The sequence below is a fragment of the Vigna umbellata genome, chromosome 5 (assembly GCF_029865625.1).
Source record: "Vigna umbellata cultivar VRB3 chromosome 5, Vumbellata_1.0, whole genome shotgun sequence".
NCBI classification, from domain to species: domain Eukaryota; kingdom Viridiplantae; phylum Streptophyta; class Magnoliopsida; order Fabales; family Fabaceae; genus Vigna; species Vigna umbellata.
Window position 1 is genome coordinate 39,772,907 of NC_142169.1, and position 14,019 is coordinate 39,786,925.

At 36.1% G+C, this 14,019-nt stretch overlaps 1 protein-coding gene across 1 annotated transcript; it reads right to left on the bottom strand.

Annotated features, from left to right (window-relative positions):
• Positions 1 to 1,987: 1,987 nt before the first annotated feature.
• LOC148198338 (uncharacterized) lies at positions 1,988 to 3,505 on the bottom strand. Its single transcript, XM_088115762.1, has one exon. The coding sequence runs from the start codon at positions 3,437 to 3,439 to the stop codon at positions 1,988 to 1,990; it is 1,452 nt and encodes a 483-aa protein (XP_087971888.1). The 5' UTR covers positions 3,440 to 3,505.
• Between the last annotated feature and the right edge of the window lie 10,514 nt (positions 3,506 to 14,019).

A 14,019-nucleotide genomic window follows, 5' to 3' on the forward strand; every position in this document is an offset into this window, starting at 1 on the left:
AATGTATAAATAATTGCATACAACTTTTAAGATGGTATTTATGATAACTCTATTGAAATGACAGTTCAATTTGATACAATGGATGTCCAACATTCAATCGTCGTCATCATGATCTTCATCTTCATCTTCTTCTTCATCATCGTCTTTATCATCATCATCTTCGTCTTCTTCTTCGTCGTCGTCATCATTATCATCATCAGTACAAAAAAAAGGTTATTTAGAGGAGGTTTTTTTTTCGATTTGTGGAGGTTTTCACCCTCCGCAAAATAAATTCCGGGGGTTTTCAAACCGCCGAAGTTTGAGTCGCCACAAACTATCTGCGGGGGTTTTTTGCGACCCCTGGTATCACGTTCAATTTGCGGAGGTTTTTCTGCAGAGGTTAAAAACCTCCTCTATTACTGACTATTATTTTGTGGGGGGTTTTAACCTCTTTTATTTTCAACTATTTGATCACAAAAGTTTTCTATATTTTTGTCAGTTTTTTTATTTAATGATTATTAAAATATATAATATTGTTTTTTGTTTAATGATTATTAACATATATAATAACTACCTATTTTCACCAATTTCTTTCTTTTCTTCTTTTTTTTAATTTGAAAATTAAATAAATTTATTTTTTTAAAATTATTAAATACCAAACAAATATGATTCCTCTGAATAAAAAATTTATATCATAGAACAAAAACCCCTGAGTAGGAAGGAATTTAGAAAAATAAATTGAGAGACAATTGTATGTTACAGAAGGATAGGCTAGAAGTCAATGTAATCCTATTGCAGAAATAGTTACAAAGAAAGAAATGTGATCCCAATTCATAATAAACTAAGTATACTTTGATCCTAAAACAATATCATAAATTTCCTAAAGATTAATTCCATCAGACGATTGTCTTGTTCCCAAAGGAGACTCTGGCTCATTTGCATCACGAGCTTGCTGAAATAATATAAAAAATATTAATAAAATAAACTTAATTACATGTGCTCACATTTTGAAAATAATATATAAACAATAGAATTCAAGACGTGTAGCTCATGCACTAGGTACAATAATGTGTCAGTTAGTTTGGATCATTCTGTGAAGTACAATAATGCACCAATTAAATGAGTGAGGGTTAGTGAGATCGATGTAGGGGAGTGGCATGAACCAAGTCCTTATGTAATCTAAGTTGAAAGTGAAAGAACGATGTTATATATAATAAAAAATAGAATTCAAGTTAAAGTAGTGACAATGTCTGGGCAAATGTTTGTTGATATTAGAACTACAATCAGACCAAACCCATAAAAAAAGGGGTTTCTAAAAAGCAAATGGTATAATTTCACAACATCATAAAGGACAATCCAGCAGTTACTACTTTACACCATATATAAAATGCAATGGACCAGTACTTCTCACACTGCATATAAATCTTACTACAACAATCAATAAAGCTAACTACAACACAGATACAGACAATAACTAACTACCTAATTCTCACACTATGCATATAAATCTTACTGCAACCATCGTACTTAGAACTTGAATAATGAAAAATATATTGGAAAAACACGACTTATTAACATCTATTAAACTAATTTCCAAAACTCAATTGCATGTGCTCACAATAATTATAGTAAATCAAGCATATTACTTATACTTATTTAGTAACTTACTTGTGGTTGAGAATCAAAGAAGGTAGCCAATTCATCAGGAATCTTTCCTTCCTTCATTATCATATATGCTTTCAACGCACCCAAGGTGGTTTGAACTTGGGATTCTAAATTCATGTACTTTTGTTCCCACTTATTAGAAGATGTTGATGATGTGACACTACTAGATGAACCAATGCTTAAATCTGAAAATCCCATTCTTGTATTTCTGAATGAGTTAGTAGGAGCTGCTCCCAAACCCATGCATCGCACTCTCCCAGAATGTTCTGGGCCTAACACTCTACCAACAACATCTTGAGGGGAAACCTGTGATTCATCAGCAGTGCTTTGACTCAAACCCACTTCAATTTGTTCCTATAGGCATATAACAAGTTGTAGTCAAAGATCTAAATCTATGGTTTCTACTTAAAAAGCGACGATGTCCCATAAAACACCACTTCCTACTATAAGGAAGACGACAAGGTTCTGCATCAAAGTTACAAGTAGGGCAAGCTAAACCTGTGTGTGTCTTCCAACCAGATAAAATACCAAGGCCAGGGAAGACACTAATTGTCCACATAAGAGCTGCTCGCATTCTAAAAGTTTCATTCAATGAAGAATCAAAGGTCTCCACCCCATCATTCCATAGCTCACGTAACTCATCCACAAGGGGTTGTAAGTACACATCAATACTATTTCCAGGCATCTGCTTACCTGGAATGATCATGGACAGGATCAATGAAGTGTGCTTCATACAAAGCCAAGGTGGAAGATTGTATGGAATTAAAAACACTGGCCAAATACTATAAGTAGAACTCATAGTGCCAAAAGGATTAAAACCATCACTGGCAAGGCCTAAGCGAACATTTTGAGGATCTAAAGCAAATTCAGGATGCATTACACTAAATGTCTTCCATGCCTCACCATCCCTTGGATGCCTTATAACTCCATCCTTGTTCTCTGAAGAATGCCATCTCATATGCTCTGCAGTCTTAGAGCACATAAACAATCTTTGCAATCTTGGTTTCAAAGGAAAGTAACGTAAAACTTTTGCAGGTTGCTTTTTTTTCTTCTTTGGGTTCCATCTAGATGTACCACAATGTTTGCATGTTTGCAAATCTTTTTCATCATCTTTTAAATATAACATACAATGATTCGGACATGCATCTATTTTGGTATAGTTAAGACCAAGTTTGTTGATGATTTTCTTAGCCTCATAAAAAGAAAGAGGCAACTTTGCTTCACTAAATGCATCTCTTAGCAAATCTAGGATCATAGTCATTGCCTTGTCACTTAATCCACACAAAACCTTGATATGATATAATTTGATTACAAATTCTAATTTTGTGTACTTGCTCCCATCACACAATATTTGATTTCCGTCATTGAGAAACTCATTAAATTCATTATGATTCTCCCTTGGCCTTTCATTACTAACATCATCTTCACCCAATGGTTGTGATCTGCCTGTATTAGTACCTTCTTGCCTATAATGTCCCAATGCTTCATTTATCATTGTTTCCATTGCATTTTCAAAATGAAATGCCTCTTGTGACTCATCTTCATTTCTAGAAATATCTTGTCTTTGCCTTTCACCATGAAGATTCCAAATAACATAATTTATGGGAAATTGTTTTAAAATCAAGTGCTCTTCAACTATGCCTCTAGTTTGCCATTTCACAAACCCACATTTGGGGCATGGACATCGAATTGTGTCTCCAGAAGCTCCATTCTCAAAAGCAAAATCTAAGAATTTTTCTAAACCAATTGAGTATTCAACTGTATTTCGAGGCTTAGTTATCCAAGACTTATCCATTCAAAAATATTCCTAAACAAACTTAAATACACTAACACATAAGAAAGAATACAATATTCATGGAAAATAAAAACAAATAATGAATTAAAAAAAATTAAACACTTGTTTCTACTAACCTTGATAACTGTGAGATTGCAATACTTAAAAGAGAAACCTACAACATCAATTAAGTAGTTTTTTGTTATGACAATTTCATTCCCAAAATATAACAAAAAATACACAATCATATAACAAAAGATACAAAAATGCGTATTGTAAACATTACCAAATGAAAGTATCATTATATCCCACACCCATTCTTTTATTAGTTTGAATAATGCATGCATACTTTAATTAATCTTCAATATCTCTGTTCTCCCAGAATAAATTTCCCTCAAATTTATTCTAGCTCAGATTCAAGGATAAACTATTTCCTCTGTTATTTTCTAATTCTCTCTTATCTTTCTGCATACATAACCTTTAAAAAAAATGCATTTTTTCGTAAATCATTCATGTATATCAATATTGTGAATCTGTGACTATTGGCACAAAACATAAGCACATGTGCAATTATACCTACCACCCCACGAATCATATGAATATTGGTTATTAATTAGAAAAACAGTTATTATTTAATATAATATGCTTGCAATATTAATTATATTTTAACAATTACAAATTTTCATTTCACTCTTCCAAAATAAATTCGGAATCCCAATACGGGAGAATGGGTTTCTAGACATTGGACATTGATACATGAAAAACGACCATGGTTTTATGATCACTGGGCTACCTAGATTATGATTTGCCTTCCTTCAACACGTGAACTTAAATCCGTTCACACTAAGGTTGTCTCCTTTTTTGACATATTTGCACAAATCAAAAGCACCAGTTTCATTGACTTGGCAATAGGCAAAGGGCTTTTGGTCAACTTGACCTTGTAACTATTATTATCCATACAGGATTCCATCAACACGTTATTATATCAAATATATTTGTAAGACTAAATATTGATTTAATAAAAAAGCAACATAGTTAACTGATATATCTGTAAATTAAATATATTAATTGAGATGGAATGGAACACCCATAAAGTATTTTAAAATAAAAAATAGAAGTGCAACATAGAGTTTAGGAAGGTTGCTCACATCACACCCATCAAGGATTGTAAGTACATCAATGGTAGTGGTGATGGATAGTGTATCAGTAACATGATCAATGATAGAATCTACCACAAGATCATTATAAAGGACAATATAAATGATAAAAATCAGTATATTTAAAATATTGAAGCCTTGGTGTTTGAAGCTCAAAGACACAGTCACCTTGAAACTTCCCAGACACTCTACAATCTGATATATTTAAGTCTACAAGGTGGGAGACACAGATTTTGAAGGTATTGAATTCACCATAATACGTACAACTAACCAAATACAGAGATTCCAAATTGACACAACCCTTAAATGGATCAAAAGGGCTTTCCGATTCACACTCAAATTCACAACCATAGAGGTATAGGTGGTTAAGAGAAGGAAGATCGAAATTTGTGATCTCACTGCATATGTAAGAAAGTTTGAGAGTAGTGAGAGATGTACATACAGAGAGTTTAGGAAGGTTGCTCACATCACACCCAGCAAGGATTGTAAGTACATCAATGGTAGTGGTGATGGATGGTGTATCAGTAACATGATCAATGATAGAATCTACCACAAGATCATTATCAAGGACATTATGACAATCTACATTAACATTAAAAACATTGGTGGAAGTATCTCTGCAAGACAAAAAATTATCTAAAAAAACCTCAAATGACATAGCATCTTGGAATGATGAGTCATCCAAGTCTTTTGTTAACTTGAAAGTAAGCATTATTATGAAGTAACCAAAATAGGAAAATTAATACCAAATAAATTCCTAGAAGTAGCTTGAGCGGGAAAGGGGCGAGTAGGATCAACCACAATTACGAATACAACAAAGGGAAATATGAACATTAAGCAATAAACACGGTCTACTTATCTAGAATATAGTTTCATTCGTAAATTAAAAACTGTTAATCAAAGTTTTGTTCTGTATTGGCACTCTTGGTTCCCAACTGTTCTATTAGAAAGATTAATTGCAATATCACAAGACGTGGAGGAAACAACATGGACTTTGATAAACCCTAAGATGTTGACTTTGCCGGAAATCCTCACAAAAGTATTTAGGGGCAATGTACCAGAGAAAAGTTGGGAATTGGAAAGCATCATTTTGCTAACAATGCACTTACACAGATACAGAATTTCATTACTATACGTATAACCAAGAGAAATTTAGTCTACACTCCTCAACTAGAATCGGTGAGCTTTATGTAAGGCAATTCAAGGTATGTACACCCATAATCATTGGGATAAGGTTTTTAGCAATTAACTAGGAGTAAACGACCAAAGCACTTGGTGTTAGAGTTAAACCTTAGGAATTGAGGATTCTGCAGAACCTAGGTGTTGCCGGTGCTAGTGCTTTTTTGGCTGGTCATGGCGCTGTTGGTGCTTCGGCTGGTGTGGGGGATGCTGTTGGAGTAGGTAATAGTGGTGAGTCAGCTAGTGGAGATGATGTTGGAGATGAGACCTTGGGAACCGCTGATTTCACAGGTGCAGATGATGTTGGAGATGAGACCTTGGGAACCGCTGATTTCACAGGTGCGGATGATGTTGGAGATGAAACCTTAGGAATTGGGGATTTTGCAGAACCTAGGGTTCAGGTGAGCGGAGTGAGCAGAGTGAGCTGAGCAGAGTGAGCAGAGTGAGCAGAATGAGAGGAGTGAGCTAGGGTTCAGGTGAATTGTAAGAAGATTTTTAGAAGAAAATTAACTTTTAGAAAAATAATGGTTTTAGGCACAGATGGGTTTTAAATCCGGAGGGAATAAAATTTTAGAATTGTTAAAATGAAACTTAGTCTAAAATTTTAGAGGGAAAAATGTAAAAGAATTAGAAGATGATGAATAAAAATATATTTTTATTTAAAGAGGTTATAAACCTCTCTTGAAAGAAATTAAAACCCCCACAAATATTGTCAGTTAGATAATTTAAATTAAACATCTTAAAGTATGTTAATTTGAGGGGGTTTTTTATAACCTCCCCAAAATAACCTGCTCTAAATAAGGTTTTTTTTGTAGTGCATCTTCTTGTTCGTCTTCTTCTTCTTCTTCTTCTTCTTCTTCCTCTTATTCTTGTTCTTCATCGCCTTGTATTGTTGCTTGTAATGCATCTCCATCACCATCAGGGTCGACCAATGCGGTTATACGTTCAACTTCAATAACTTCTTGTGGTTGTGACATTTGGTCAAGTTGTTAGGCAACATCTTCCTCAACCTCATTTGAGTCAATGTGACCTCTAGGCTTGGTTTGTATTGCTATGGCCCAACCACGCTTGTCAATATTGCGAAATGGTGGATATGGCACATAATAAACCTGTCTGACATTAGTTGGTAGAATGAAAGGATCAAACGGTTGATATCTTAATCTCTGGTTGAGTTCGACAATATTAAAGCGTGGATCGACTCTAATACCAGCTCTAGAAGGATCAAACCATTCACAATAAAAAAGTACTACTCTGTTTGGAGAAGTAGTGCTGTTGTACTCTAACTCATATATTTTATGAATGATGCCATAGAAATCATCATAACAACCCTCTGTTAGGCCCTTCACATACACACCACAATTTGATGTTTTCTTTCCTTTAGACCATTCATGTGTATGGAATTTGTAACCATTGGTGAAGTAAGTGTGCCATTCTTTGACACATCTCATTGGCCAATTCGACAGATGTCTTAACTCTTGAACCGTGGGAGTTAATGCCTGATTAAAAACCTACAAAGGTACTAACAAAATTATAAAAGCAAGAGTCAAATTAACCTTGCTCTAAATGTAGGAAAAAGTACGGACCTGATTTCTAAACCAATGGGGAAACTCTGAGTGTATTCTAGCAGAAGTATTTCCTTCTGCAACTTGCTCAGCCACAACAAATGAGCTGGTACAAATGAAATTCATTAGTGTATAATAATTGAACCGTTTGAAAGATAAGAGATGGATAATGACATACTCAAGGTACGGCTTTACTTCACTGCAATTGATTAAGACATGGACATGAGCAGAGTTGAATTCAGCATCAATTAACCAATGAGTGAATTCTTTCCCTGCGTGACGGCCTGATTGTCGGAACACTGATAATGCACCTTCACGTGGTTCAACTTGCCATTGCATTTCATTTCTGACATGAGTGGGGGACAACATGAAGTTTTTGAAATAATGTGAACAAAAATACGTTGTCTCTCTGTGCAAGTAAGCTGCACAAATTGAGCCTTCTACTCTAGCTTTATTTTTAACTGAACGTTTGGATTCTCCCATAAACCTTTCACATGGATACATCCACCTGTATTGCACAGGTCCCCCAAGCCAAGCTTCATATGCAAGATGAATTGGAATATGCTCCATTGAATCAAAGAATGCAGGAGGGAATATTCTTTCTAATTTGCAGAGAATAATTGGGATATTTTCGTCCATCTTTTTAAGGGAATTCTCCTTTAGTGTCGTGCAACACAAATCTTTAAAGAAGTTATTGATCTCTATCAGTGGATTTAACATGTGCATTGGCAAACAACTGAACGCAAGAGGAATTAAAGTCTCGATGAATACATGACAATCATGACTCTTCAACCCTTGAATAGTACCGTTCTGAACATTGGCACATCTGGACAAGTTAGAAGCATATCCATCTGGCATTCTACGCTCCTTGATCCATCCACACACTATTCTTGCCTCGTCTTTTGAAATGGTGTAATTTGCTTTTGGTTTAAATAATCGGTCGTTACCTTGCGCCTTCAACTCTAAGTCTTTTCGTCCACAATACAAAGGTAAATCTTTTCTTGATTTCTCATTATCTTTTGTTTTACCTATAACATTCATAACTGTGTTGAAGACATTGTCAAAGAAATTCTTTTCTGTGTGCATGACATCGAGGTTGTGTCTTAGCAAGTTGTCTTTCCAATAGGGAAGTTCCCAGAATATGCTTCTTTTAGTCCAATTATGCCATTCTCCAAACCCTTCTATCCTATTCTGACCAGATTCAATGACTTTTGGATAGTCTTTCACTCTTCTCCAAACGTGTGATCCAGTCAACTTCGGCGGGGGCATATCCGTTTCAACTTGCCCTTTCCGAAATGCCTTTTAGTTTCTTCTAAAGGGGTGATCAATGGGCAAGAACCGTCGATGGTAGTCAAACCAACTACTTTTCCGACCATAAGTCAATTGGAATGACTTTGTATGTTCCATGCAATGTGGACAAGCTAATCGACCATGCGTGCTCCAACCAGATAACATGTCGTACGCTGGGAAGTCATTAATAGTCCACATCAAGGCTGCCCTCATAAGGAAATTTTGCTTCCTTGAAACGTCATACGTCCAAACACCATTCCATAACTTCTTCAAATCATCAATCAAAGGCTCCAAATAAACATCAATCAATGATTTGGGATTAGATGGACCTGGTATTATACACGATAAAAACATGTAAGGCTTTGTCATACACATCTCAGGTGGTAGATTGTATGGGGTAACTATCACGGGCTAGCATGAATATGGTGATGCAGACGCCTGAATGTACGGGGTAAACCCATCAGAGCATAGACCAAGTCTGACGTTACGTGGTTCGCTAGCAAAGGATGGATGTTGACGATTGAAGTGCTTCCAAGCTTCACCATCAGAAGGATGACGCAAAAATCCCAGAGTTTTGTTACCATCATGCCATGTCATGTGTTCTGATGTTTGCATTGAAGTAAACAATCTTTGTAATCTTGGAATTATAGGCAAGTAGAACATGGACTTTAAGGGAATTGGTTTTTTTTGCCTCCGTCCAGCATGCATTGTATGATATCGAGGTGAGCCACAAAACTTGCATTCAACCAACAATGCATCATTTTTGCCACTGTCATTGTCATAGAATAACATACATCCATTAACACAACAATCAATCTTCTTGACATCCAATCCCAACTTTGAAACACATTTTTTGGCTTGGTAATAATTCTTCGGCATGAAATTGTTTGGTGGTGTCAAATCTAACATCAATTTTGTATAGAAGTCCACTGCTTGAATGGGAACGTTCCAATTAGATTTGCCAGCCATGAGTCTAATGCACACTGACAATTTTGTCTCAGATGAACCTTCAAATACAGGTAGATTTGCCTTTGTCAGTAAATTGTAAAACCTCTGCGTCGTTTCATTTGGAGGCTCTTCATCATGACTATCGTCTGCTTCTTCAGCATGGTGACGAAGAGCATTGTCGACCATCTCTTGCATATAGGCAAATTGATCTATCTCAGATGTATGTACAATAGTATTCGAACCTGATGCAAGTCGTTTTTCAGCTGCAGTGGAGGTGGAAGGAATTTCTTCACCATGAAATGTCCAAACCGTGTAATTAGGCATGAACCCTTTTTGGTATAGGTGAAGTTTGACGACTTCATCTTTCAAAATCCTTGTACATTCGCACTTGATGCATGGACATCGAATCCCTCCATCAAGGGCATAATATTGATATCGTCGGGCCGTCTCCACGAACTCTTCAACTCCGATGACAAAAGATTCCTTCAAACCTCTCCTTCCACTATAACAACGGTCGTACATCCATCCACGATGGTTGGGAAAATGGGCCATGTTCTGTGACAAGCCAAACAAATAAAAACTTAGCCAAAACAGCAACACTCCATGTGACATAAGTAATAAACCTATTACTACACAAGTCGAACATGGAAGGCAATTTGAACACTATGGTCATAGGCATTCAATAAGGGCATGCAAAGAGAAGTCCTCAGTATTGAAATGCCTTAGACATACTAAGGGGGGGCTGTGTATTAAAGTTGGAGGAGACAACTTATTACTACTGAAGTTCTCTTCTCTAGAGTACTTCTGAATATTTGGTAGGTTCTAAGTGTTTAGTGTATTTTTACCCTTCTCATTGCTTTGAGAATGTGTGTAGTACCATAGGTATTTAAATGACTACTTCACTTAATCAAGTTATAGCCTAATAAATGAAATACAAGGTAAATGAACATACCATATAGACATCAACATAATTTAGGCAATCAAATATCTATAAAATCATGGATATATACTACATTCTAACCATGGATATATTTAGGCAGTTTGCAAATTCTAACCATTCTAGTGCATTTTTAGTAGTCATTTTGAAGAAGAAAAAGTTGTATTGGGTGTCTATTTTCGTGCAGCAGGGATTTTGTGCTATTTGGCAGTTTAAACAAGTCGTAATTGTTGTATTAAACTTATTACAACATTCAAAATGAAGCCAGATTCATGTATGTGCAATTAGCATATTCAAACCTCATTGTTTAGTGAAATTGGGAACTAAAAGGGTGAATCTGCTATACAGTTTCGTTTTGAACCCAATTACAGTTCAAACAAGTTTAAATTGATGAATTCAAGTTGCTGAAAGTATTATCAAAGAGTCAGAATCACTTATGCACGAATTCACTTTTAGAACCACCAATCTTGGATCAATTTTTTGGTGTAGAGTTGACAAAATTTAAGTGTTGTTATGATGAAGTTGGTATGAAATTCCATTTTGGGACATTTGGAAGAATATTCATCTACACGCTATGTTATTTAATGGGCATTGATTTATTTTGTGTACTTGATGGACAAATTTATGAACACCAAATTATGATGTCACAAACTTGTTTTTAATCGGCAAGTATGACCGAATCGTTCAAGTAATAAAACTTGGTAAGACCAAGTATCGTTCTTCCAAAAGGACTCACGGCCTAGTTTAGTTATGTGATTTCTTAATTAACTAAGACTTACAAACGAATTAATTGGGGTTTAAAATGCAAAACAAAAAATAAACATGTATGCATGAATTGTGATCAATGGCAAAAAGCAAAAGATAAACACTTTCAATGAAATTTATGTATGGATATGTTGTTGGGGTTCAATTTCATCTTATCCACTCTCATATATTTTAGGAATTCAACGATCAAATCACCATTGTTAATGCCACTCTCTAATGTACCTTTCCAGAAGGCTTCTCCCTAATCACGAGTTCATACAATTCCTAGCATTCCTAATGATTAGTTCATAAGTTCAGGAGCTTAACGACAACCAATATAAAATTGGGAGAAATTCCCCGGATCTAGATTTCCCTGTACGTTCCCGTATCAACAAAACCAATAATCATGCATCGAATGAGTTAAACCATGCAAGCATTAAACAAAGAGGAAAAACCCTAACTAATGATGAAAGAAAGCATAAGTCTTAATTAAAAGATGTAAACACAGATTCCATATATGAGAGTTTCACAAGACTACATTGATTCCCCAACAAACATAAAGAGTTTAGTTCACCATATTCATGGTGAACCTAGATGAATTACAATGAAAGAATGAAAGAATAAACCCTAAAAAGGTGAAGAGGAAGCCTCAGCATCCAAGATCCTCCTTCAAAGGGGTGGAAGAGAGAGTGTTTACTTCGTTCCAGCCAAAGATACCTAACCCTAGGAAACCCTAAAGCTTATGTATCATTCGTAAATTACAAAAAGTCAAGTCCAAGCCCATTAAAGTGCCGCTCAGCGGTAAACTGCCGCTCAGCGGTAAACTGCCGCTCAGCGGTGAGTGCGTGACTTGTTTTCTCCCCTCAGCGGCCATTTTGCCCCTCAGCGGATCTCCCGTGACTTCCAGAGTACCGCTCAGCGGTAAACTGCCGCTCAGCGGTGAGTGCGTGACTTGTTTTCTCCCCTCAGCGGCCATTTTGCCCCTCAGCGGACCTCCCGCAAACTCCTAAGTGCCGCTCAGCGGTAAACTGCCACTGAGCGGTGACTTCGGCTTCTCCTTTTGCACTTTTTGTTGTCTTTTCTGATTTCATCTCTCTCCTTCTTCACTTCTTTTACCAAATTCACCTTAAAACCTGCACAAAAACACTGAAATCAAGCATAAACCTGTCCAACTCTCTTATTTCTAAAAATATACAGAAAAACATGATTTCAAGCTAATTTCTAAGTGTGAAGGTTGCTTTTAGTGTCAATTTTAATCATGAAAATAACAGTTTTTCAACTGTTATCAGTACTGAATAGACAAAAATGAAAATAAAAATGTTTGGTTCATGAAGCTTGAAGAGGTTTCGGTTTGGTTGCTGGAAACAAACTGGTCTAGAGAATTAATTGGCAAACCATGTCATCAATTCTTGAATTTTAAGAAGACTTCACTTTGCAAAAGAAGTAACACGTTAACTGTGTAGTCCATGGCACAAGTTTTATTTTAAATTCACACTTTGCATCTAAGTGCTTATAGTACACGTACATGGCCCATCTTTTCTTACTTGGTATGATTGAAGAATTTTTTGTAGGAGGCACATATTGGGAAGAAGAAAACTAACGTCCTAGTCCTTTGACAAGTCAACAAAAGAATTAAAGGAGGGGACCACCTACACCTCACGGTTTTGTTGACAGAATTTATTGAAGAATAACAATTGTGATTTTTATTATGGAGGAAGGCCACTTGAATGAAGCAAACTCACGGCACACACAAAGGAATATTCTTTCTTTAAGAATAAAACACATGGAGAAGGGGCCACCACTTGGTTGAAAATCTGAATTTGTTGAAGAGTTACGGCTCCTTCATTCCTTTTAGCATTTCCAAAAAGAGGAGACAACATAAAAAGAGGGGGACCACTCATGCTTGGCAACACTTCACGGCCACATGGAGGAATTCCAAATGAAGTGCTGAATTATTAAACTTCACGTCCCACTTGGCTTAAAAAGGGTGTGCAGATTTCTCTTGATTGCTCTTCCATTCCACATAGTTTTGCACTTTAAAATTGAAAAGAAATAAATGGACAGCAGCTTGGAGAAGCCACCACACCTTCAGCTTGGAACGTGATTCTTGAATGGAGGAGGAAACAACTATTAAATTGGACAGTTGCACAACACTTAAAGATACATCCAGCCACCTCACGCTTTTAGCTTGGTGCAGAATTTTTGATGTGCTTTTCTACTTAGGAGCTCACGGGATTGATTTTTTTTGCTGGAAGTTCCAATCTCCTTTGAAGAAGCAGGAAAAGAGGGTGTGCACGGTCTTATTCTTGTTGGAAGAAGTGGATGCACATGGAAGGAAAGTCCAGCCACCACTCACGGTTGGCAAAGCTCACGGACATTAGAATTTTGCAAGGGAAAACACATGGGAAAAGCACTCACGGTGCAACAGCTGTATAGTTCAGAAAGGAGAAGCAGTGATGGAGTTGAGTGAAGGAACAAGTATGTTGAAAAGTATGTTGAAGTTAATTTTGAAGTTAAGAAGAGTTCAAAAGTATGTTGAAACTCTGGATTAGCTGAAGATTAACAATTCATTGCTTGGTAGCAATGGACATGATGCACCATTGAGAATGTGTGTAGTACCATAAATAGTTTAGGGGACTTTTATCCTTCTACATCAATACTTTTATCCTTCTACATCAAGTAGTAAGATTAACGGTAAAACAATCCTAAGTTCAGTAATGTGAGACTTCAATCACACTCATACACTATAATTTGTTCTTACAAGGGATTTCCAACACTTTTTTC